We start from the raw sequence: 22,585 nt of genomic DNA on the forward strand, positions 1-22,585 counted from the left end.
AGAGGTTTAAAAAAATGTTGGTGGTTGGTCCATAAACAATTACAGGTATCTATCTTCAGCACAGAAAACCAAGATAGCACTATACTGAATGGCAATACTGCATGAAGGACAGAGTTCTCTTTTACCAGCTAGACTGATCAAACGCATTTTAAATTCACTGTCTGAACAGTTGCAACTTTAAATAATGTTTTTTAAATCTAACATTTCTGTCTTTGAGTTCTTTCCCATTTTGTAAAATTTCCTGTTCATCCCAAGGGACTAAAAGCATTTTTGAAATCAAGATTCTAAGTCAGTGCATTCGAAACAGAGCTTGAAGAAACATGGAAGCGAAAATGAGTCTAAGAGCAATCCTCACTTTACTGCTCCTCAAACTACTCTGCCTGGAAAACCCCTCAACTTTGCCACATGACAAATGCAAATCACTACACTTAATGTTGAGGCAGCTGGCTACCACACTTTCTTTAAAATACCACTGTAATTCTTTAATTTGTCTTTCAAGTATACAACTAAAATTTTCTCCCTTTCTTTCTAGGTACTCAAGAATAGGTGAAACAGCGGCTTAGCAGATTGCTTGAAGCAAGTTTCCAAAGTCTTACAAAATTTACACTGCATACAAATGGCTATGCAAGTGAATAGGGAAGACCTGAAGAATTAAGACTTTTAAAAAAGGGAAGCTCTGAAGAAAAAACCTAGAAATAATGTCAGATGGCATTGTATATATAGCAAGGTTTTTTTTTTTTTGCTAAGTATAAGGAATATTGCTTTTTTACACAATGCCAATCTAAAGATTGCATAACAGCAGAATTGCTTTTGTTTAGGTCTACTGCATATTGGCAAAACATGCATATACACTAGAACCACGTGTTTTTCAATCAGATAATCTTTATTTACACCGTTGTGGCTTACGTTCAAAGTTCTGAATCAGGAGGGTCCCATACTTCACAAATCTCTACCTTAAGAATTTGTTTGTTTTGGATTACTTGGCCAATTTCTTAAGACTTGCAAGAGCACAGCTATTTTGATCTGTTATTAGTTTGATTGCACAGTACATCGCTCAATTGGTTACCACTCAAACATATTTATTTCAAATACAATTCTGCTCAAAGCTTTCATTCAGACCTTCTCATGGATCTGGTAACAATGTTCCCCTTAGCTCTTCCTGGAAAAGTCGTTTAGACGTCTTACTTTTCACTGGAGTTCCGTAACAATGTCATTAGATGCTAAGAATCCTCTCAGTGTCCTAGTACAGGTGGCATTGTATGAATCTGGTTAGAAAGCCATCAGAAAAAAATGGAAGGGGGAAATATTTCTGTGTCGTGTTCGTTCCAGAATCACAGAGAAACCAAGAACACTCGATTTACGAATTCTAGAGAAAACAGACGGAGCCAGTACTCAATTTGCCAAGTAGATTAAATTCACATTTGAACCTGCTTGTTCATTCCTCTAAATCAAGTGTGTTTAGTTCTTCCTCTAGTTCTTCTAAGTCCTCGCCAGTGAAAAGGTTTTCATCAACCGGCACTGCATCAAGCACTCCATTTTCCTGGGTGCCTTCTGTCTCGCTGTCAGCTTCCGAGTCACTCTGGTCTCCGTTCTCTAGTCTGCCACCTGAAGCTTCACTCAGCTTGTTATCTGAAAGTAAAAATAATAAAAATCCAAATTCACCTTGCACTATTTAAATACATGCTCAGGAGGTTTTACTATGTTGATGAAGGACTAAGAATCCAGATCACCCAATTCAGAGAAGGCTGGTAAACTTAAAATATATATCATAACACTAACTTGGAAGTAAGCTTCATAGAAATCAGTCTTATATCTCAATGCTAAGGTATGTTAAACCACCCTGCATCCCTTTGTGGAGATAGCGCGGTCTACAAATAAAGTTGATTGTTGTTGTTTGCATAGATGTCCCATAATTTATCAGATTTGCTTCCTAACAGGCGTACTTGCTTAGAACTAGACTATTTTTCAAATTAAAAGTTCTGAGACCTCAGCTCAGTAATCTGTTGTGAATTTTTTCTGCACTGCTCGACATGTAGAAAAAAAATATTTTATGAGCATTTTAACATTTTTAGCCATTATTTTATTGCCTTGTTTAATTTTTGGCCTGTTTTTCTCCCAAAAATGGGATTCAAATTGGGATTTACACGTGTAAGCAAATAATGCTAGTGAGGCAAGCAGTCTTCTTTCCGACTACAGACAAAGAGAACAGCTGTGAACTTTTCATTGGCCTTTTCCCAAAACCAGGTATCCTCTGGCTGCTCTTTTCCCTGAACAGTTTCCATTTAAGATGGTTATTTTAAGAATTATGTGACCTAAGAAGCAGTCAAGTTTGCTCCTCTTTTCTGTCTTTCAGATTATAAACCCACAAGCAAGGACCAATTAATTATTTTATAATCTATACAGCATTTAGCAACATGTCTATATTATTTAGTAAATTTAAGAATGAGGAATAATACAGACATGTGAGCAAGATCTGGTGGTTTCACAAGCATATGAAAGAAGAGCTCAAGTAATGATGGTCAGGTTACTCTTGGCCTCCTATATTTCAGAAAGGATGTGAAATGACAGAGAGGGAAAAGGTTGTGAAAAATCCCAACTATTAAATTGGCTTTTTAGGCTGTGATAACATGGAATTTGTGGAATAAATAATTGATTGGTATCTAGGACCCCTTCCACACAGCTGAATACAATCCCACATTTTTGGTTTTGAACTGGAATACAGGGCAGTGTGGACTCAGACAACCCAGTTCAAAGCAGATATTGTGGGATTTTCTGCCTTGATATTCTGGTTTAGATGGCTATGTGGAAGGGCCCTAGGTGGGTCAAATAGTAGTTAGCACTATGTCCAACTAAATTAAATCCTGTACTTTGGTCATAAAATGAGAAGACATGAAACACTAAAAAGACAATTATGCTTGATAAAGTAGAAGACGGTAGGAAAAGAGAAAGACTGCATTCTAGATGGATAGCCTCATTCAATGATGCCATGGCTGCACTGAGCCTGCAAGACCTGAGCAGCGCTGTTGAGGTCAGAGTGACTTGGAGGTCTCTTATATATGGAGGCACCATAAAGTCAACTTGATGTAGTTAGAAGCAACAACATATCTCTTGTCTTCTACTCTTTCTCTCTCACACACATAGGTCCCTTCCATGCAGCCATCTAACCAAAAATATCAAGGCAGAAAAACCCACAATATCTTCTTTGAATTGGGTTATCTGAGCCCACACTGCCATATATCCCGGTCCAAAGAGGAAAATTAGGGATTTTATTCAGCTGTGTGAAAGGGGCCTAACTTACCTACCTACTTGCCAGGTAAAACTTTAAAAGGTACAGTGTACCCAACTTAGTGTTTGGCAAATCTGTTCTGTTTTAGAAGATATAAATTGCCAGAAAACGTGCAAAAATTAATTATTTTGACACTGGACCTTAAAAGAGAACAACATCCTAAATCTCCAGGAAATTACTTTATTTACCAGTTAGCAAGTCTTCAGCGACATAGGTCTTCAGCCACAAGGTTTTTAGCTTCCCACAAAAGGAATATTCATTTAGAGCACTACCTAACTATTCCACTTCCACTACCCTTAAGAAGAATATATACTAGGGCTAGATTTGAACAACTTGGTACTATGGTGCAAACCGGGCACTACTGTAACATCCCAAGAAGTGAGCGATTCTGTGTCTGGGGAGAACAAACAGTGGAAGACATTGAACATTTCTTAACTGACTGTCCAGCATATACTGAACTGCGAGACAGGTATTTACATCCAATATTATCCAACTGCAGGTCCCCCAACAGAAATGATATTCTGACATCCCTCTTGCAAGGGCAGGAAACATCCAGCATAATCAGAGCAAGCCTTTTTATTCTGAAAGCTATTAAGAAAAGAGCAGATTTCCTGAAAGAAGAACCAGGAAAATAAGATTCTGACTATAAATAGAAGGTCAGCTGCTGACCTCACCTTTTTGCCTTGTTTTTTACTCGTGTTCTATTTTGAAATGGTCATATGACCGATCAAATAAATAAATAAAATTAATTTATGCAATGCTTTTGATATGAAATAAAATAAAATAAATAAAAATAAAATACCAGTTAGCAAGTATTTTTGTCAAGCCCCTTACCGTCCTTTTCAGCTGCAGCGTATGTGCTAAATCGTTCCAGACTAGCTACTGTAATGCCAGTTTCATCTACAGCTTTTGGAACATACAGGTTCAAATCCACATCGTTTACCCGTACAAGCTCATCGATCTGAAGTGGAACAGAGGAAAAACATTTTCCTGTAATCAGTATTCCTTCTGTTTACAATAAAATCCTTGCCTTCTTGCACAGCTATTTTGGCCCATCACAGTCAAAATAGTTTACCTTCAGATAGCACACTTAGGATCAGTCTTAAGAAACCTAATTAGGAATCATTATAATCATCAACAACAACACATTTTACATGCTTCCCACATCTCCCCACCATTATGCACCAGGTACACAAGTTTCAAAACTTCAATTAATTATGAAGCATTTTTGATAGTATTATATGTGCACAACATTCTTGGAGCAGTTTTACCTCATCTTCGCCTATTCCTTGAATGTAACGGGTGTCATCAGCTTCTTCATCATCTGCATCAACCAACTCAGGCCGAAACTCAAACACTTCTCGTCCACTGATCTAGTCACAAAGGAAAGAAATATAGTATTGAATAGAAACAGGAAGCTTAAAATAAGATGAACTACTGAATATGATTGCCTTTGTCTTGTTATGTTGCATCTATGAAACAGATCAGATGCTTCAGAAGAACAGAACTTACCACCAGTGCTTTCCCAGCCTTAAAATCGGCTTTCCTCCTTTCCATATCTTGCTCAGCTTTGATTATCTTTTCTTGCCTTTTCCTTTTCTTCCACGCAAGAAAAGACTCTAGGGTAATTTTAGTAACGTTTACTCCTAAAGCAGCCCGCTGTAAGATAAGAACATCAATTGTGATAATGCTTTTAGAAGGCTACCATTGAATGCCAGTAACAAAGAGCTTTTTGTGTTGTTTCTCCTGCAAGAGACTCTTATTCTCCAGTGCATTCAGAAAAAGCCCTACAGGCTTTACATCTTGTCCTAATGGATGAAGATGCTTTCAAATTGTGCATGCTTCATCATAATGGGATATATACATTACACCTACATATACACAGGCCCCTTTGAATATCCTGTGGCTGACCTGAGTGTGAGAATCTAGCTTCTTTTCATTCTAGTTTTCTCTAAGCAAAGAATCTGCTAGTAAACAGGAATTAAAGAATTAGAATATAGCAGATTTTTAACAAGAACTATCAGAAACTAAATCATTAATCATCCCCATCTGTTCAAAATACATGCAAACCAAGTGTTTTAGCATTATAGTCTGTTTCAACTAATATTTTAAATATTTTCCTTTAAATCAGACTGCCCCCTGGAGGTGAGAATGAAAGACTTTCCTGTATTCTTGTTTGTTGCAGAAATCAAGACACCTTAGCTTTGTACACATTTCCTCTACAGTATTATCATTCAGTCTTTTGCAATCTGATGTACTCCTCCAGATTGCTAAGATATACATTACTCAAACTTTCTTAACCCCAAAACGACTCTTGTTGCTTTCATACAGATTGCTCTAGAACAAGAATAATATGCCGGAGTCAGTTATCTCATGTATGCTCCAAGGAATACCCCTGATATGGGCAAAGTAATTCACAGCTTTACCTCTTTTTCTATTAGATCTTCTAGAGATATTTCTTCTTCTTTTTCCTCCTTCTTTTTGTCCTTTTTGAGTATAAAACCAGGAGGGAGCGCATGACGGTACATACAGTTGTCTCCGCCACCAGGACAGACCCAAAACCATCCATACTTATTGTTTTCAATAGCGTCAAGGAAGTACTTGCAGACCTGCGCGAACATGAATATTAAAGTTATGTTTTCCTAGCTTAAATTTTACACAGCATGACATATGCAATTAAACATATACCTATAAGGAGACAGTTGTATTTCTGAACTAGTTTGCATTCTATGCAATGGACTTGGCATAATTTACTGCATGTTAATATTGTCACATATTGTCAGTGAGTGATCTCTGAACTATTTTGTCAAATTATATAAGGAAAATCACATTGTAGAATCATGCAGGTCTTCAAAGAGATTCACTTGTAACAATGCAAACCTTTATGGGGATTTTGTGAAAACAACTTATTTCTAGGGCTAGGTAAACTGATTAATATCAGTCTTCTGAGAAAACAAGAATCCTTTGGAAACAAGAATCTACATGTGAAAAAAGAAGAGGGTATAAACCCTATAAAGTCTTTTAAAAAGGTCATTGCAAATGATGATTTATTTCTTTGTTGCTGAAATATCCTAGCTTGAATATCTGCTCATGGGTTTTGAGCCCTCTTGTGCAGCATTTTAAGGCATATGGCGCTTGCAGGTCATTGCCCCTTTTTAGCTTCCAGAAGCATGTCAGATTTTTAATTCGGTAATGCAAAAACAAATAAAGGAAAAAACCTACTATTTGGGTTTTAGGTTTTTTCTTTTCAGCTTCACCATGTTTCTTGTTCACTACTTCTTCCAGCTTCTTTTCATCCCAGTTATCCATTGTGTCTAGATATAAAAACAAGACTTAACTAAGTAGACAGAAAGAAACCTACAAAGCCTTTCCTTCAACAGACCAGCAAGCTCTTCAAAACAGATATGTAAAAAATGAACTGTAAATCAAATCAAAGCTTTGAAACAGGCTCATTCAGTAAGTCACACTTAGGTAAATTGCAGTTTGTTTGATACAATACAATATAGTTTATGTAGCTTTAAGCTTGATAACTCATAGTAATGGTAAAAGAAACAATAAACCTGACATGTTACATTTGCATGGCTTTCTTGAGATACATTTTTTCACTGAAACTATTTTTCAATGTTTGAAATTTGTTCTAAACATTTCAGAATAATATCCTAGGTCACAATCAATTACTGTGAAAAACTGCCACCTAATGAAACGTGCCTAAATTGCTTAGCAGAACAATGGATTCTACAGGTGGGATCTACCTTTCTCAAGTTCTTCATCTCTTGCATCAATATAAACACTTCGCTTTTCGCACTTTCTCTCCAAAGTTAGGTCATGAGAAAATTTGCATTTGTCTCCCTTTGTGCACTGCCCTTGCTTGTAGAAAGCACAGACAACGGATTTCGGATCAGCGCCTGTAATGAACAGAACTTATTTAATATTTTGCCACTGCAATGGAAATAATGATCTGAAATCTACAAGGTGGGGGAAATCCATGTCTGTCAAAGAAAGATTACCTTTACTAATTTTCTGTGCAGCGACCACAGGTTTAAAAAGCTCATTCAGCTCTTGTAATTCTTTCTTCTTGTCATCTTTCTTCAATTTTTTGTCTCCTTCTGCTAGAGCAGCCTGTAAGAACAATAAAGAGCAGCTTTTTAAATTAGTAATAAAGAATTACAATACTACACGCACTAGAGAATCTACTTTGAAATCTGACTACCGTATTGCAAACTACTGACTTCACAATGACTTCCATTGCAAGGCAGAGCAGGTGGAGTGGTGCCTCCAGAGGTTGGTAGCCTGCAACTCCTATCAACATTTACTGTTGGTTGCAGTGGCTATGCCTGAGGGGAACAACATCTAGGGCCCACACTTTCCCAACTCCTGTTTCAAAAGATGGGCAATTTTGGGCAGCATAACAAAGCTGTTACAGGTTTTGGCATTCTTCTTATAATATTGTTACCGTTCACACTTCATGTTACTCTAGGAACAGGAAATGTAGCTGTTCAACAGCAGGATCCTAAAATAGAGGATGTTTTTGTATCTCCTGAAGATGGGACTTTATTCTCCAAAGACTTCAGCTCCTTTGGAGTGGAAGGTGCAACTTACACACCAACTTTCCTCAGGGGCAGCTGCACTTCATTGCCCTTCCCCATCCTCAGTCTACTGGCAAGTGACAGCTTACACCTAACTTATGGCACCACAACTGATAAAATCTATGTTCCTCTGGACTTTTACGAAACTGATCAGTAGCCTACTACCATCATCACATAAGACTCTCCCTCCACCCGCTCCAAGGACCTCATATCACATTTACCATCCCCCAAGAAGGCCCTGGACTTTTTTTTTTACCCTCCCCATTTTGTATTCAATATGTACCTAAATAACTTTGTGTCTGTTGGGATGTGGGGAAAGCAGGGAGGGTATAAAAAGAAGGGCTGAAACGCTATGGAGAGAGAGTTGAGGAGTGTGTGTGTGTGGGGGGGGGGGAGAGAAGAGACGGGGGTCTACATTGTTAATTGCAGCAATAATATGTTTCATGCTTATGTCTATGTTTGATGTTTTTATAGTATTAATGGTTTTTTATCTACAGTTATATGTTATTGATTTAGATATGTGATATTTTATATATATGTGAGGCATTGAATTTGCCATTTATTATGTTGTAAACCGCTTTGAGTCCCCCAAGGGGTGAGAAAAGCGGTATAGAAATGTAGTTAATAAATAAATAAATAAACTTCAAACTTAAAAGTTGTGTGTTTTTATTTTACTGCTCTTTTCCATCAACCATAGAACAATTGCTTTAGCTCAAAAGGTCTGGATTACTCTCGAAATATGGTTGAATGAACTATTGTATGTTTCTTTATTTCAAATGTCTGGGGCACATTTCAAAGTGTGAGTAAAATAAGTACAATACAGTATAACTGGAATTTTCTCACAACCTGTTTTAAGAGTAAAGGCAACTGCTGCTTAGCTTTTTTCCCCCTTTGGCCTCAGAACAAGAGTGGACAAAACACCTCCAGGGTGTTATATGTAGCCCTACAAGGGTGTTTCTGTGGCTCACAATCCTCTCCAGTTTTCTCTGGCTTACTCTTTTCCTGACCCCTTCTCAAAAATGAATGTGTGCACTTCTTGCACACTGGACAAGGGGGCAATTCCAGCAGTTCATGCCTCTCTAGTATTCAAGGATCAGAAAACTGGCCCTCGAAGTCCTGGAAAACCTTTTGGAAGGTCTGATAATAATGATATTGCAGCATCATGACTGGAAATTTCTCATGACTCTAAAAATCACTATATTACGATGATTTCAAACTGGCCTCTGTCACAGAAACACGCTGACGTTGAACATCACAAATTTATAGCACACACTTCCCCCCTCTCCAAATGTTCCAAAATGTCACCTTATATATCTATCCCACAACCCTTTCTTCTTGGCTTCTTGAAGTAGGATCTAATACTACAGTGCATGACCAGACCATTAGGCCTGCCAAGGCCCTCTATACAATTATAACTGATTCAGTCAAGTAGAAACACAAAGTTCATCTTCTGACATTTTTATTATGCAATACGTGACAACATCTGATTACAACAAATCGAAGTAAAAATTGGCTTACCTGCTTTGGATTCTGCTGACCAAACTTAACTTGGTGGGTGACAGCCTTGATAAACTTTTGCTGTTTTGCTCCCTTCTTGTTCTTTAAGCCGAAGGTTTTGTCCTAGATGAGAAAGATTTTAAAAAGTGCAAATATTAAAATTCACAAATTATTATAACATCATTCAACGTGCACTACTTTTTATTAGGCATTTAAATCTAATGTAAAACTTACTGTGTAAATGAAAATGTAAACAGATTACTGGAATATATTTACATTTTTTGCAGTATGCATATAGACATGTATTTCTGGAGTAAATTCCACTTGCAATGATTCACAGATTTTGTTTTGTTCGTTATTAACTAGGCTTAATCTTCTTGGAAAGTACCGTATATATTTTCTTTCAAGTGATAAGCTCTGATGATTCAATGCAGCCACACAAGTAAAGGTGGGTGTAGTCTACCTTTTTATTATGGAATGGAAATAATGGAAGAATAATTTATGAGACTTGAAGCTCTACTCTAAGGACTGATGACATCCCAATTCAACACACTAAATTTTAAGCACATTAAAAAGACAGTAAAAATAAGGAGAAATATTTCAAAATACATAGAACCCAGTCCTCAATTCTAAAGCAATAGTACTAAAGAACTAAAAAATTATGTCAGCGAAGAAGTATCAATGCACAATTTTAACTCTAAATGTTCTGCCGCTTTACTCTTGTATAGTATTTCTATAAGACATCTGCTAATCTAAGAACCAAATAATCTAATATTGTCAATAGCACTTTAATAGTTGAATTAGGCTGCGACTGGAATGCTGTACTATTTGTTTTTATGGCAATTTGTACTGTGTTTTATTGATTTTTAAATTGGACTTTTTTTGTAATGTGTTGTTTTTCTCTTAACTGATGTTGTCATTGTTTAATATGTGATGTAATTTTATGTTTTATGGCGCTTGTATGTGTTTCTGTAAGCCGCCCCGAGTCCTTCTGGGAGATGATGGCCGGGTAATAACAATAACATTTATAATCTAAAATACACCTTTCCCTACCTGGAATCTGTCAATTAACATTAACAAGATACAAAGAACTGTTAAACATGAAAAACTTTTTATTAAAAAGAACCATATATGCATAGTATAAACACATTTGAATATATCTCTCCCGCCAAATGATTTAGAAGACTAATTAGTATTTAACCATAATCTGAAGTTCTGGTACTGTAATTATTAATAAAGACGTTTGTGAGAAACCATCACTACTTGATGTGCTATTTTTTTTTAAAAAAATGCATAATTTAATCCTTAAGGAGCAGCATTCAGTGCTCAGAAGAAGCCAATTTATTTCTAATTCCAATGTACTCTCATTTCAATTCAGAAAGGAAATTATATTGGTCCAATTAGAGATTCATGGTATGTACCAACTTTTGTTTTCCACAGCATGCTTTTGCAATGACTGAATATTCTACTGAAGAGTCTTTGATGTGTGTACACAAATCTGAAATGTATATTATGTACCCAAAAGTCATTTTTGACGGCTAGCACCCCATTCCAATATGCTCACAGAGAAATATACAGTATATCTAAAGTGATGACACAAACTTTCTCCTAAGCATACACCTTAATCTCTCAGCAAATATTCAAAGGTTTGCTACTGTGCATTGCTCTCCTAAATATTTTGATTCAGAAATAAGAGCGGATGAGTTCACATTAACCATGTTCGCAAGACTGTGGTCTTAACCATAATATTCAAATTTTCAGCATGTTGAACGAAAGCAACACTGAGGCCATTATTTAGATCTGAAAACATAGTTTCCTGACCTAGAATCACCTTTTAATGTGTGTTTCATTAACATACACAAAAAGAAAGAGATTAAATTACTGGCACTGTCAAACTGGAAAAGAGAATGTTGCTGATAGCCAGTGAAGACTATGGGTGGACAACCTTTGGCCCTGCAGATGTTTTGGAGTACAAATCCCAGAAGCCTAAATGGTGAGGTGGCAGGATGGCTAGGGTCCAATTCAGAGAGCCAAAGGCTCCCTGCCTCTGCTGTGGCTAGAAAGCTCAATGTCTGACAAGATACTGCCCTTTCTACTTTCCTCCCAAGGCACTGCCAGATGGAATGGAGGGTGAGTTTTTCCTCAGCTGCTGGGCAAAGGCAAAATTGAGCTGTTTCGGTCAGTTATTCATATGCAGACTGCTTTGAACAAGATATACAGTCTTTAACACCACCTGTACAAAGGACACCAAAGAGAATAAGAATGAAGTATAATGAGCTAATAATTCTCCACTTGTAGCCTTTCCTTATAATTATTTGACTGGGGGGGGGGGGGGGGGAGGTTGCTGGCACTTGAGGGCCAGAAACCAAGAGCCACTAAACTGAATCATGTCTACTTCTAATATTGTATAAAACCGCCTTCAGAACACATGTATAAGATGTATATGAAAGATTTAATTTCAGTTTTTGGCCTTGGTCCTATCTCTATTGTGTACATATATTATTATGATGCTTATTTATATCCCACTTTTTCTCTCCATACAGAGACTCAAAGTGGCTCACAACTAAAGCATTGCAATAAAACTTAAAATATTCAAGTATTAAAACAGTATATAGATCATTAAAAGCATATAAAATCATAGGAGCCCTAGATGATTTTAAAACCTTCTTTTTAAAAAGCCAGCCTGAATAAAAAGATTTTAACCGGCTGCTGGAAGGACATCAAAGAGGGGGCCATTCTGGCTTCCTTGGGAAAAAGGGAGTTTCAGAGTTGAGGGGCAGCCACCGAAAAGCAAGGCCCGTTCTCTCATTCCCATCAATCGAGCTTGAGATGGAGGTGGGTCCAAGCGAAGGGCCTCTCCTGAAGATCTCAGGACTCAGTTAGGTTCATACAAGGGGATATGGTCATCCAAATAGCCTGGACTGGAACCGTCTAGGTCTTTAAAGGACATAACCAGCACTTGAATTGTGCTCTAAAACAGACTGGAATCCAGTGGTACGGCTTCAACATATATGCAAACACAGGCATTGAAAAGTTCACAAAAACCCAAATCACTTCTGGCACCATTCATTTTGGACAAGTCGACACATCCTTTGCTGAGACAGAGAAAAGAAGGTAGACAGAGGAAGCATCTTATCCTTGAACCACTGACAAAGAGGAATCAGGATGGGAGTAGAATCACAGAGTTGGAAGAGACTACATGGGCTATCTACTCTAACCACCTGCCATCCAGGAAAGAATATTTGATATATTGTAAAGAATGGGTTGGAAAACATATTTTTGAGTGTTTAGAAACCATGATATATCATAGACTGAAAACAACCATAGCATGGCAGAGACTATGTCAGCCACTCAATCCAACCCTGCCATGCGGGGAAAGCACAATCAAAGCATCCCTGACAGATGGTCATCCATATAAGGAAGGAGCTTCCACGGACTCCAAGGCAGAGTTCCACTGCTGAACAGCTCCTTACAGTCAGGAAGTTATTCCTAATGTTCAGCAGTAATCTCCTTTCCTGCAATTTGAACCCATTGCTCCGAGTCCTCGTTTCCAGGGCAGCAGAAAACAAGCCTGCTCCCTCTTCCTTATGACATATGTATACATGACGAACATGTCTCTGCTCAACCTTCTCTTATGCAGGCAAAACATACCCAGCTCTTTAAGACACTCCTCATAGGGCATGAGGTGCATCTTAGTTGCCCTCCTCTGGACATAAGCAAAATCAATCATATTTTGGGGAAGGGCAGGAAGATTGGGGCCCCTGGCCCACAGGGCCCTGTGCTTTAAGCACACCTAAGTAAATCTGGTATGGTGCCCTATTCTCCAAGACAGCAGAAAACAAGTTTGCCCCTTCCTCAATGTGACATCCTTTCTAATGGGATGCTGCGAGTTTTCTGGGCTGAATGGCCTTGTTCCAGAAGCATTCTCTCCTGGTGTTTTGCCCACATCTATGGCACACATCTTCAGAGTTTGTGAGGTCTGCTGGAAACTAGGCAAGTGAGGTTTATATATCTGCGGAATGACCAGGGTGGAAGAAAGAACTCGTCTGCTTGAGGCAAGTCTGAATGTTGCAACTGGCCACCTTGATTGGCATTGAATAGCCTTGCAGCTTCAAAGTCTGGCTGTTTCCTTTCTGGGGGAATCCTTTTTTAGATGTTAGCTGGTCCTGATTGTTTCCTGCCTGGAATTCCCCTGTTTTCTGAGTGTTGTTCTTTATTTACAATCCTGATTTTAGAGGTTTTTTTTAATACTGGTAGCCAAATTTTATTCATTTTCATGGTTTCATCCTTTCTGTTGAAATTGTCCATATGCTTGTGGATGTCAGCGGATTCTCTGTCTGACATGGTGGTTGTTAAGACTGGCACAGCATTTCTGTGTTCTCAAATAATATTCTAACAGCTCCCAACAAAGGATTCCCCCAGGCGGGAAGCAGCCAGGCTTTGAAGCTGTAAGGCTGTTCCACAGATATACAGTGGAGTCTTGCTCATCCAACGTTCTGTATTATCCAACGCAGTATGCCTCCTGCCCAGATCCACAGGTGTTAGAACATTGCCATGTTTTGGTGCTAAATTCATAACTACAGTAATTACTACATAATGTTACCATGTATTGAACTGCTTTTTTGTTGATTTGTTGTAAAACATGATGTTTTGGTGTCTAATTTGTAAAATCATAATGTAATTTGGCGTTTAATAGGCTTTTCCTTAACCCCTCCTTATTATTCAACTCTAGCTGTCCCCTGCCTCACGTTGTTGTGGCCCAGTGTGTGTATATGTGTTTTGTGTGTGTGTATATATATTTGTGTATGTGTGGTTTTGCGCATGCATTGTAATTTTTTTTGGCATTTTAAGTCTCTTCCGCTGTGTTTTTCAGTGCTTTTATGAGTGATGGTCACTCATTGGGTTGTTAGGTGTATTCTGTCCAAATCTGGTGTCAATTGGTCCAGTGGTTTTTGAGTTATTTTAATCCCACAAAGAACATTACATTTTTATTTATATAGAAGATAGATTTTTTCTTATCCAACAGTCTGCTGGCCTATTTGTGTTGGATAAGGGAGACTCTACTGCAGGGGTCCTCAAACTAAGGCCTGGGGGCCAGATATGGCCCTTCAATGCCATTTACCCGGCCCTCGTTGAAAGCACACAACAGCAACAACCATCCTATCTCATCAGCCAAAAGCAGGCCCACACTTCCCATTGAAATACGAATAAATTTATATTTGTTAAAATTGTTCTTCATTTTAATTATTGTATTGCTTTAGTGTTTTTGAGCTACAAATAAGATATGTGCAGTGTGCATAGGAATTCATTCATGTTTTTTTTTCTCCAAATTATAATCCAGTCCTCCAACAGTTTGAGAGACGGTGACCTGGCCCTTTGTTTAAAAAGTTTGAGGACCCTTGCTCTACTGTATAAACCCCACTTGCCTAGTTTCGCAACTCCTGAGGATGCCTGCCATAGATGTGGGCAAAACATCAGGAGGGAATGCTTCTGGAACATCACTCCTTTCATCTGGAGAGGCCCTGCTCACGATCCCTCCTGCATCGCAAGGGCGTTTGGTGGGGATGAGGGACAGGGCCTTCTCTGTGGTAGCCCCCTGACTCTGGAACTCTCTCCCCATGGACTTCAGACAAGCCCCAACGTTGGCAGTCTTTAGGAAGAGTTTGAAGACCTGTCTGTTTCAGTGTGCCTTTACAGAATAGGAAACTCCCAGCTTCATGTCCCAAACGCACTTTAATATAGATTTAAGATTGCCTGCACATCGCACCTACCCTAAAATCCTTACATTTACCTGTCATGTCCAGCACTTTTAATTTTTATTCATTACATTTGGCCCGGCCCTAGTTTTAACTGTGTCATGATGTTATTGTTTAATGTTTTATTATTATTGCTTAATGTTTATTGGTTTGCTTGAGTTTTATTGTGTACTTGTTATGTACTTGGCCTTTGTAAGCCGCACCGTGTCCTTCGGGGTACAAATAAAGTAAATAAATAAATAATAAATAAATGGCCCATAAAGCCCAGAAAAGTCACAGCAACCCAGTGGTGCTGGCCATGAAAGCCTTCAACAATAAATCCTTTCTAATATTTTGACAAGGCTCTGTCTGCTCTCAGCCTTCCTTTCACAAGATAAACTTCACGGGGCTTGGCCTCCAAACTTTTGCCCTTCACTGGACGCCTTCCCAGCTTGACAATATCACAGAACTATCGAGTTGGAAGAGATCTCATGGGCCATCTAGTCCAACCCCCTGCCAAGAAACAAGAAAACTGGATTCAAAGCACCCCAACAGATGGCCATCCAGCCTCTGTTTAAAAGCTTCCAAAGAAGGAGCCTCCACCACACTCCGGGGCAGAGAGTTCCACTGCTGAACGGCTCTCCCAGTCAGGAAGTTCTTCCTCATGTTCAGATGGAATCTCCTCTCTTGTACAGAATGTTATTCCAGGTGAGATCCTCCCAATGCTTTAAACATGGCTGCCGCGGCTCCTCTCAAAACCCACAGGGATGCATGGCTTCCTGGCCCTCCTCTGGGTACATGCCACTTTTAGCCTGGACGAAAACCAGGCCTCAGAGCTTCAAAGGCCTAGACAGGGCCCCAGAGGGGATGGCAGGAAGGCCCTTTTGGACGGAGTCCCCCACTGGCCTTCCCTCCCTGAGAATCCCGCCCGCAGCCGCTTCTCACCTCGATGATCTTCTCCTTCTTCTTCTGGTCCGTCTTTTTGTTGCCCCCCGAGGCCGCCGCCGCGGGCTGCTTCTTGGGGGGCATTTCGGAGGGAGAGAGGAAGGGAGGGAGGGAGGGAAGACAGGGAAGGGGAGCCGGGGAGAGGCGCCGCCCGCCTCGCTTAACGGTCGACGGCGAGTAACTTGGGAAAAGAAACCTCTCAAGGCCCGGGGGGGGGGGGGGGCGCGCGAGTGTTCCGCGGTTTTGCGACAAGCCGTCAATGACGGAAACAGCCCAGCATTATGGGACGGGAAGGAAGCGAGCGGGAGGGAAAAGGCAACGCGCATGCGCAGACCAAGGTACCGGCGTACGTCACCTCGCTGCCGGCGTGTATGGCGCGAGTCGCGTCAAAGCAAAGAGCAAGGCCGAGAGAGAGAGAGAGAGAGACAGAGAATCCCCTTCCCTGTCTGCGGTGACGTCACGACGTTCTACGCCTTATATGACCACAGGGGGAAAACCTGGAGCTGGGAATCCAGGATTGGATTGATTGAATGAACTTAGGCGATCCCTCGCTGGACGAGCAGGATAGTCTTCCAGGATCAGTATTCTTGTGGAGCCCTATTCTTGACCTGCATCTTCTCCCACAGTGAGGGCATTGGTTTCCAGGTAGAAGGCGGTCTCGGCCGGGATTGCCTTGACGCGCCTTCCTCCTGGCACGTTTCTCTCTTTCACCCTCCATTCGTGCCTCTTCAAATTCTGCAGCACTGCTGGTCACAGCTGACCTCCAGCTGGAGCGCTCAAGGGCCAGGGCTTCCCAGTTCTCAGTGTCTATGCCAGATATTTTAAGGTTGGCTTTGAGCCCATCATTCAATGGATTGAATGAACAACCATTGTCGAAGGCTTTCATGGCCGGAAACAATGGGTTGTTGTGAGTTTTCCGGGCTTTTTTTTTTTGTCGTGTCAGGAGCGACTTGAGAAACTGCAAGTTGCTTCTGGTGTGAGAGAATTGACCGTCTGCAAGGACGTTGCCCAGGGGACGCCCGGATGATTTGATGTTTTTATCATCCTTGTCGGAGACTTCTTTCATGTCCCCATATGAGGAGCTGGAGCTGATAGAGGGAGCTCATCCGCCTCTCCCCGCATTCGAACCTGTGACCTGTCGGTCTTCAGTCCTGCCGGCACAGAGATTTAACCCACTGTGCCACCGGGGGCTCCAGTTTTCCGGGCTGTATGGCCATTTTCCAGAAGCATTCTTTCATTGAATCATAGAGTTGGAAGAGACCTCATGGGCCAAACAGTCCAACCCCCTGCCAAGAAGCAGCAATATTGCATTCAAAGCACCCCTAACAGATGGCCATCCAGCCTCTGTTTAAAAGCTTCGAAAGAAGGAGCCTCCACCACACTCCGGTGCAGAGAGTTCCACTGCTGAACGGCTCTCATAGTCAGGAAGTTCTTCCTCATGTTCAGGTGGAATCTCCTTTCTCTCCTATGGCAGGCATCCTCAGAGGTTGTGAGGTCTGTTGGAAACTAAGAAAATTGGGTTTATATATCTGTGAAATAATGTCTAGGGTTGGAGAAAGAACTCTTGTCTGTTGGAGGTAGAGGTTAATGGAATTCCAGACAAGAAACAATCAGGGCCAGCTAATCACCTCCCAACAAAGGATTCCTCCAAGCATTAAGAAACTAGACCTTGAAGCTGCAAGACCATTAAATGCTAATCGAGGTGACGAATTGAAAATTCACACCTACATCTTCTCTGTTCTTGTTGGTTCTATCTCAAACTTTGAACCAGCAAAATGTGAATCGTATAGACGTAACTGCATTACAACTCCCATCAGCTTTTGCCATAATGCCTAATGATGAGGAATGCATGAGTTGTAGTCCAGCATCTTGAGGTCCAACCTTTACCCACTCTTGGAATAAAGCTAACTATTGTCATTAACCTTTATGGACATTTTGTGACTCCAACTTCTATTAACATGAACAATAGGAGGGGGTGATAGGACATCAAATCCATATAAGAGATATAATTTACTCAAATCTGCAAATTCCAGCCAGTAGAGGTCCCTGTGTGCTATACTGCATCCAGCCACTAGAGGGGGTGGCAAACTCAAATCCTAATATGCATGCTTACCTTTGTTTACATGCATCTGGATTAGGCCTGCTGGCCTTGCATTTGGCACACCTGCATTAAAACCAGATGGTCTGTTGTGTCACAGGAGAAAAATCAGATTTTCTTTTGAGAAAATCAAATTACATACATTTTCCATTCCTCATAGAGTGCATCAGCCTGTGGAATTCAGAGAGCGGACTTATACAAGGAAGGTTATATGTCTATTACTTTCAGAAAAAAGGCCTGAGAATTTGCTGGGTTAAATAAAGTGATACAGGAAATCTTGGGTATCCTTTGGGGTTTGGTTCCAGGACTTGCCCTGGATGCCAAAATCCATGAATGCAAAAGGCCCATAATATACATTGGCAGAAACAGATGGATTCCTTTATATAACACTAGCTGTGCCCTGCCACACATTGCTGTAGCGTACTCTGGTGGTATGGAAAATAATATAATGACAAAGTGGTGGTATTTAATATATGTTATTTCTTAATGCTTGTGGGTATACCTTGGGAAGTCAGACTTGGCCATGGTGGCCCACGCTCTCGTTACATCTAGGATAGACTACTGCAGTGCCCTCTACGTGGGGTTGCTTTTGAAGACTGCTCGGAAGCTTCAACGAGAGGCAGTCAGGTTAATAACTGGGGCGGCATACAGGGGGCATACAACTCCCATGTTATGCCAGCTCCACTGGCTGCCTGTTTGCTACCGGGCACAATTCAAAGTGCTGGCTTTGGCCTATAAAGCCCTAAACGGCCCCGGCCCAAATTACCTGTCTGAACGCATCTCCCCCTATGAACCATTGCAGAGATTAAGATCCTCCAGGGAGGCCCTGCTTTCCATCCCGCCATTGTCACAGGCACGATTGGTGGGGATGAGAGACAGGGCCTTCTCGGTGATTGTTCCCTGGCTATGGTGAGATCAGGTTGGCCCTCTCCCTCCTGTCCTTTAGAAGGATGGTAAAAACTTGGCTGTGGGACCAGGTTTTTGTGACAGGGCAATAAAGCAGCAATAGGAAAGATTACCAAGCCAATTAGATTTGACGTGGATGACTATGTGGTGTATTTTAATATTTTGATAAATGTTTTTAATGTTTATGTATGTATGTAAGAATTTGTGTCTTGGCATTGAATGTTTGCCATATGTATGCTGTGCTCCGCCCTGAGTACCCTTCAGGGTGAGAAGGGCGGAATATAAATGTTTTAAATAAATAAATAAACAAACAATTCAAGACATGTAACAATCTGAGCCAGTAACACCTCCCAACCAAGGTTTTCTGGTTTGAAGCTGTAAGGCTATTCAATTGTAATCAAGGAGGGAAATTGCAACATTCACACTTGGCTCAAGTAGAAAAGAGTTCTTTCTCTCACCCTGGACCTTTCACAGATCTATAATGAGATGCGACTTGGAGTTTCTCATAGTTTGGGAGATATGATATTATTTATATAGGATGTCTACAGGGATATGTATCTGCATATATATATGTGTGTGTGTGTGTGTTTGTGAGTATGTGTGTATATATGTGTGTGCCTAGACATATGTCCACTGGTATGTGTGTGAATATATGTGTGTTCGTTTACTCCCTCTTTCCTTCCCTCCCTCCTTTTTCTTTCCCTCCTTCTTCTTTCTTCCTTCTGTATCTTTTTTACATTCCTTCCTTCGCTCTTTGGTTCCATCCTTCCTTCTCTCCTTCCCTCTTTTTCTCCTTCTTCTGTTCTCTGTGTCCTTCCCCCTTTCCTTCCTTCTTTCATTTTTTAATTTCCTTCTCTCATTCCTTCCTTTTCTATCTCTTCCTTCCTTCCCTCCCCTTTTGTTTCCTTCCTTCCTTCTCTACATCTTCCTTTCCTCCATTCTCTCCTTCCTTCCTTCCCTCCCTCTTTTTCTCCTTCTTTTGTTCTCTGTTTCCCTCCCCCTTTCCTTCCTCCTTTCATTTTTAATTTCCTTCTCTCATTCCTTCCTTCTCTACCTCTTTTTTCCTTCCCTCCCCTTTTGTTTCCTTTCTTCCTTCCTTCTCTACATCTTCCTTTCCTTCATTCTCTCCTTCCTTCCTTTCTTCCCCCTTTCCCTCTTTCCTTCCCTCCTTCTCTCCTTCCTTCCTTTCCCCTTTCCCTCCTTCATTCCTTCCCTCTTTCCCTCATTCCCTCCTTCTTTCCTGTACCTGACCAGTTTTGCTGTGGCTTTGTGTGGTTTAATGGTAATGAGAGAAAAGAGAAGAGCTGGATTCTGATAAATGTAATTTTCCTTCCTTTCTTCCCTACCTCTATCTTTTCTTCCTTCTTTCCCTCTTTGCTTCTATCCTCCTTCCCTCTTTCCCTCCCTCAAGTCAAAATTATCTATATCTGTCTGTACCACAAAGGTTGTTGCTTGGTGGGAAGTCAGTGGTCCTTCACGTGTGTGTTGTTGTTCATTCGTTCAGTCGTCTCCGACTCTTCGTGACCTCATGGACCAGCCCACGCCAGAGCTCCCTGTCGGCCGTTACCACCCCCAGCTCCCTCAAGGTCAGTCCAGTCACTTCAAGGATGCCATCCATCTATCTTGTCCTTGGTCGGCCCCTCTTCCTTTTGCCTTCCACTTTCCCCAGCATAATTGTCTTCTCTAGGCTTTCCTGTCTCCTCATGATGTGGCCAAAGTACTTCAACTTTGTCTCTAGTATCTTTCCCTCCAGTGAGCAGTCGGGCTTTATTTCCTGGAGGATGGACTGGTTGGATCTTCTCGCAGTCCAAGGCACTCTCAGAACTTTCCTCCAACACCACAGCTCAAAAGCATCGATCTTCCTTCGCTCAGCCTTCCCTAAGGTCCAGCTCTCACATCCGTAGGTGACTACAGGGAATACCATAGCTTTGACTAGGCGGATCTTTGTTGCCAGTCTGATGTCTCTACTCTTTACTATTTTATCGAGATTGGACATTGCTCTCCTCCCAAGAAGTAAGCGTCTTCTGATTTCCTGGCCACAGTCTGCATCTGCAGTAATCTTTGCACCTAGAAATACAAAGTCTGTCACGGCCTCCACGGTTTCTCCCTCTATTTTCCAGTTGTCAATCATTCTTGTTGCCATAATCTTGGTTTTTTTGACGTTTAGCTGCAGCCCGGCTTTTGCGCTTTCTTCTTTCACCTTGATTAGAAGGCTCCTCAGCTCCTCCTCGCTTTCGGCCATCAGAGTGGTGTCATCTGCATATCTGAGGTTGTTAATGTTTCTTCCAGCAATTTTCACCCCAGCTTTGCATTCATCCAGCCCCGCACATCGCATGATGTGTTCTGCATACAAGTTAAAAAGGTTGGGTGAGAGGATGCAGCCTTGCCGTACGCCTTTCCCAATCTTGAACCAGTCTGTTGTTCCGTGGTCAGTTCTTACTGTTGCTACTTGGTCCTTGTACAGATTCCTCAGGAGAGAGACAAGGTGGCTTGGGATGCCCATCCCACTAAGAACTTGCCACAATTTATTATGATCCACACAGTCAAAGGCTTTAGAATAGTCAATGAAGCAGAAATAGATGTTTTTCTGAAACTCCCTGCCTTTCTCCATTATCCAGCGGATATTGGCAATTTGGTCTCTCGTTCCTCTGCCTTTTCTAAACCCAGCTTGAACATCTGGCAACTCTCGCTCCATGTATTGCTGGAGTCTTCCTTGCAGGATCTTGAGCATTACCTTACTGGCATGAGAAATAAGGGCCACTGTACGGAAGTTGGAGCAGTCTTTTGCATTTCCCTTTTTTGGTATGGGGATATAAGTTGATTTTTTCCAGTCTGATGGCCATTCTTGTGTTTTCCATATTTGCTGGCAAATGGCATGCATCACCTTGACAGCATCATCTTTTAAGATTTTAAACAGTTCAGCTGGGATCCCGTCGTCTCCTGCTGCCTTGTTGTTAGCAATGCTTCTTAAGGCCCATTCAACCTCACTCCTCAGGATGTCTGGTTCTAACTCATTCACCACACCGTCAAAACTATCCTCAATATTATTATCCTTCCTATACAGATCTTCTGTATAGTCTCGCCACCTTCTCTTGATCTCTTCAGCTTCTGTTAGGTCCCTGCCATCTTTGTTTCTTATCATACCAATTTTTGCCTGAAATTTACCTCCAATGTTTCTAATTTTCTGGAAGAGGTCTCTTGTCCTTCCTATTCTGTTGTCTTCTTCCACTTCCATGCATTGCTTATTTAAAAATAGTTCCTTATCTCTTCTGGCTAACCTCTGGAATTGCGCATTTAACTGGGCATATCTCCCCTTATCCCTGTTTCCTTTTGCTTTCCTCCTTTCTTGGGCTACTTCCAGTGTCTCAGCAGACAACCATTTTGCCTTCTTGATTTTCTTTTTCTTTGGGACGTACTTTGTTGCTGCCTCCTGAACAATGTCTCGGACTTCTGTCCACAGTTCTTCTGGGACTCTGTTTACTAAATCTAGTCCTTCAAATCTGTTCTTCACTTCCACTGTATATTCGCTAGG

General features: G+C 40.9%; 1 protein-coding gene across 1 annotated transcript; it reads right to left on the reverse strand.

Annotated features, from left to right (window-relative positions):
- Nucleotides 1-862: 862 nt before the first annotated feature.
- On the reverse strand, nt 863-16,338 carry ZC3H15 (zinc finger CCCH-type containing 15). Its single transcript, XM_060763720.2, has 10 exons — nt 16,050-16,338; nt 9,391-9,492; nt 7,294-7,405; nt 7,039-7,191; nt 6,509-6,600; nt 5,713-5,895; nt 4,799-4,945; nt 4,558-4,659; nt 4,121-4,247; nt 863-1,629 (listed from the first exon to the last, which is right to left on the reverse strand). Exons 1-10 carry the CDS (start codon nt 16,131-16,133, stop codon nt 1,436-1,438), a joined length of 1,296 nt encoding a protein of 431 aa, XP_060619703.2. The 5' UTR covers nt 16,134-16,338; the 3' UTR covers nt 863-1,435.
- Between the last annotated feature and the right edge of the window lie 6,247 nt (nt 16,339-22,585).

Source organism: Anolis sagrei, chromosome 1 (assembly GCF_037176765.1).
Source record: "Anolis sagrei isolate rAnoSag1 chromosome 1, rAnoSag1.mat, whole genome shotgun sequence".
Classification (NCBI taxonomy): domain Eukaryota; kingdom Metazoa; phylum Chordata; class Lepidosauria; order Squamata; family Dactyloidae; genus Anolis; species Anolis sagrei.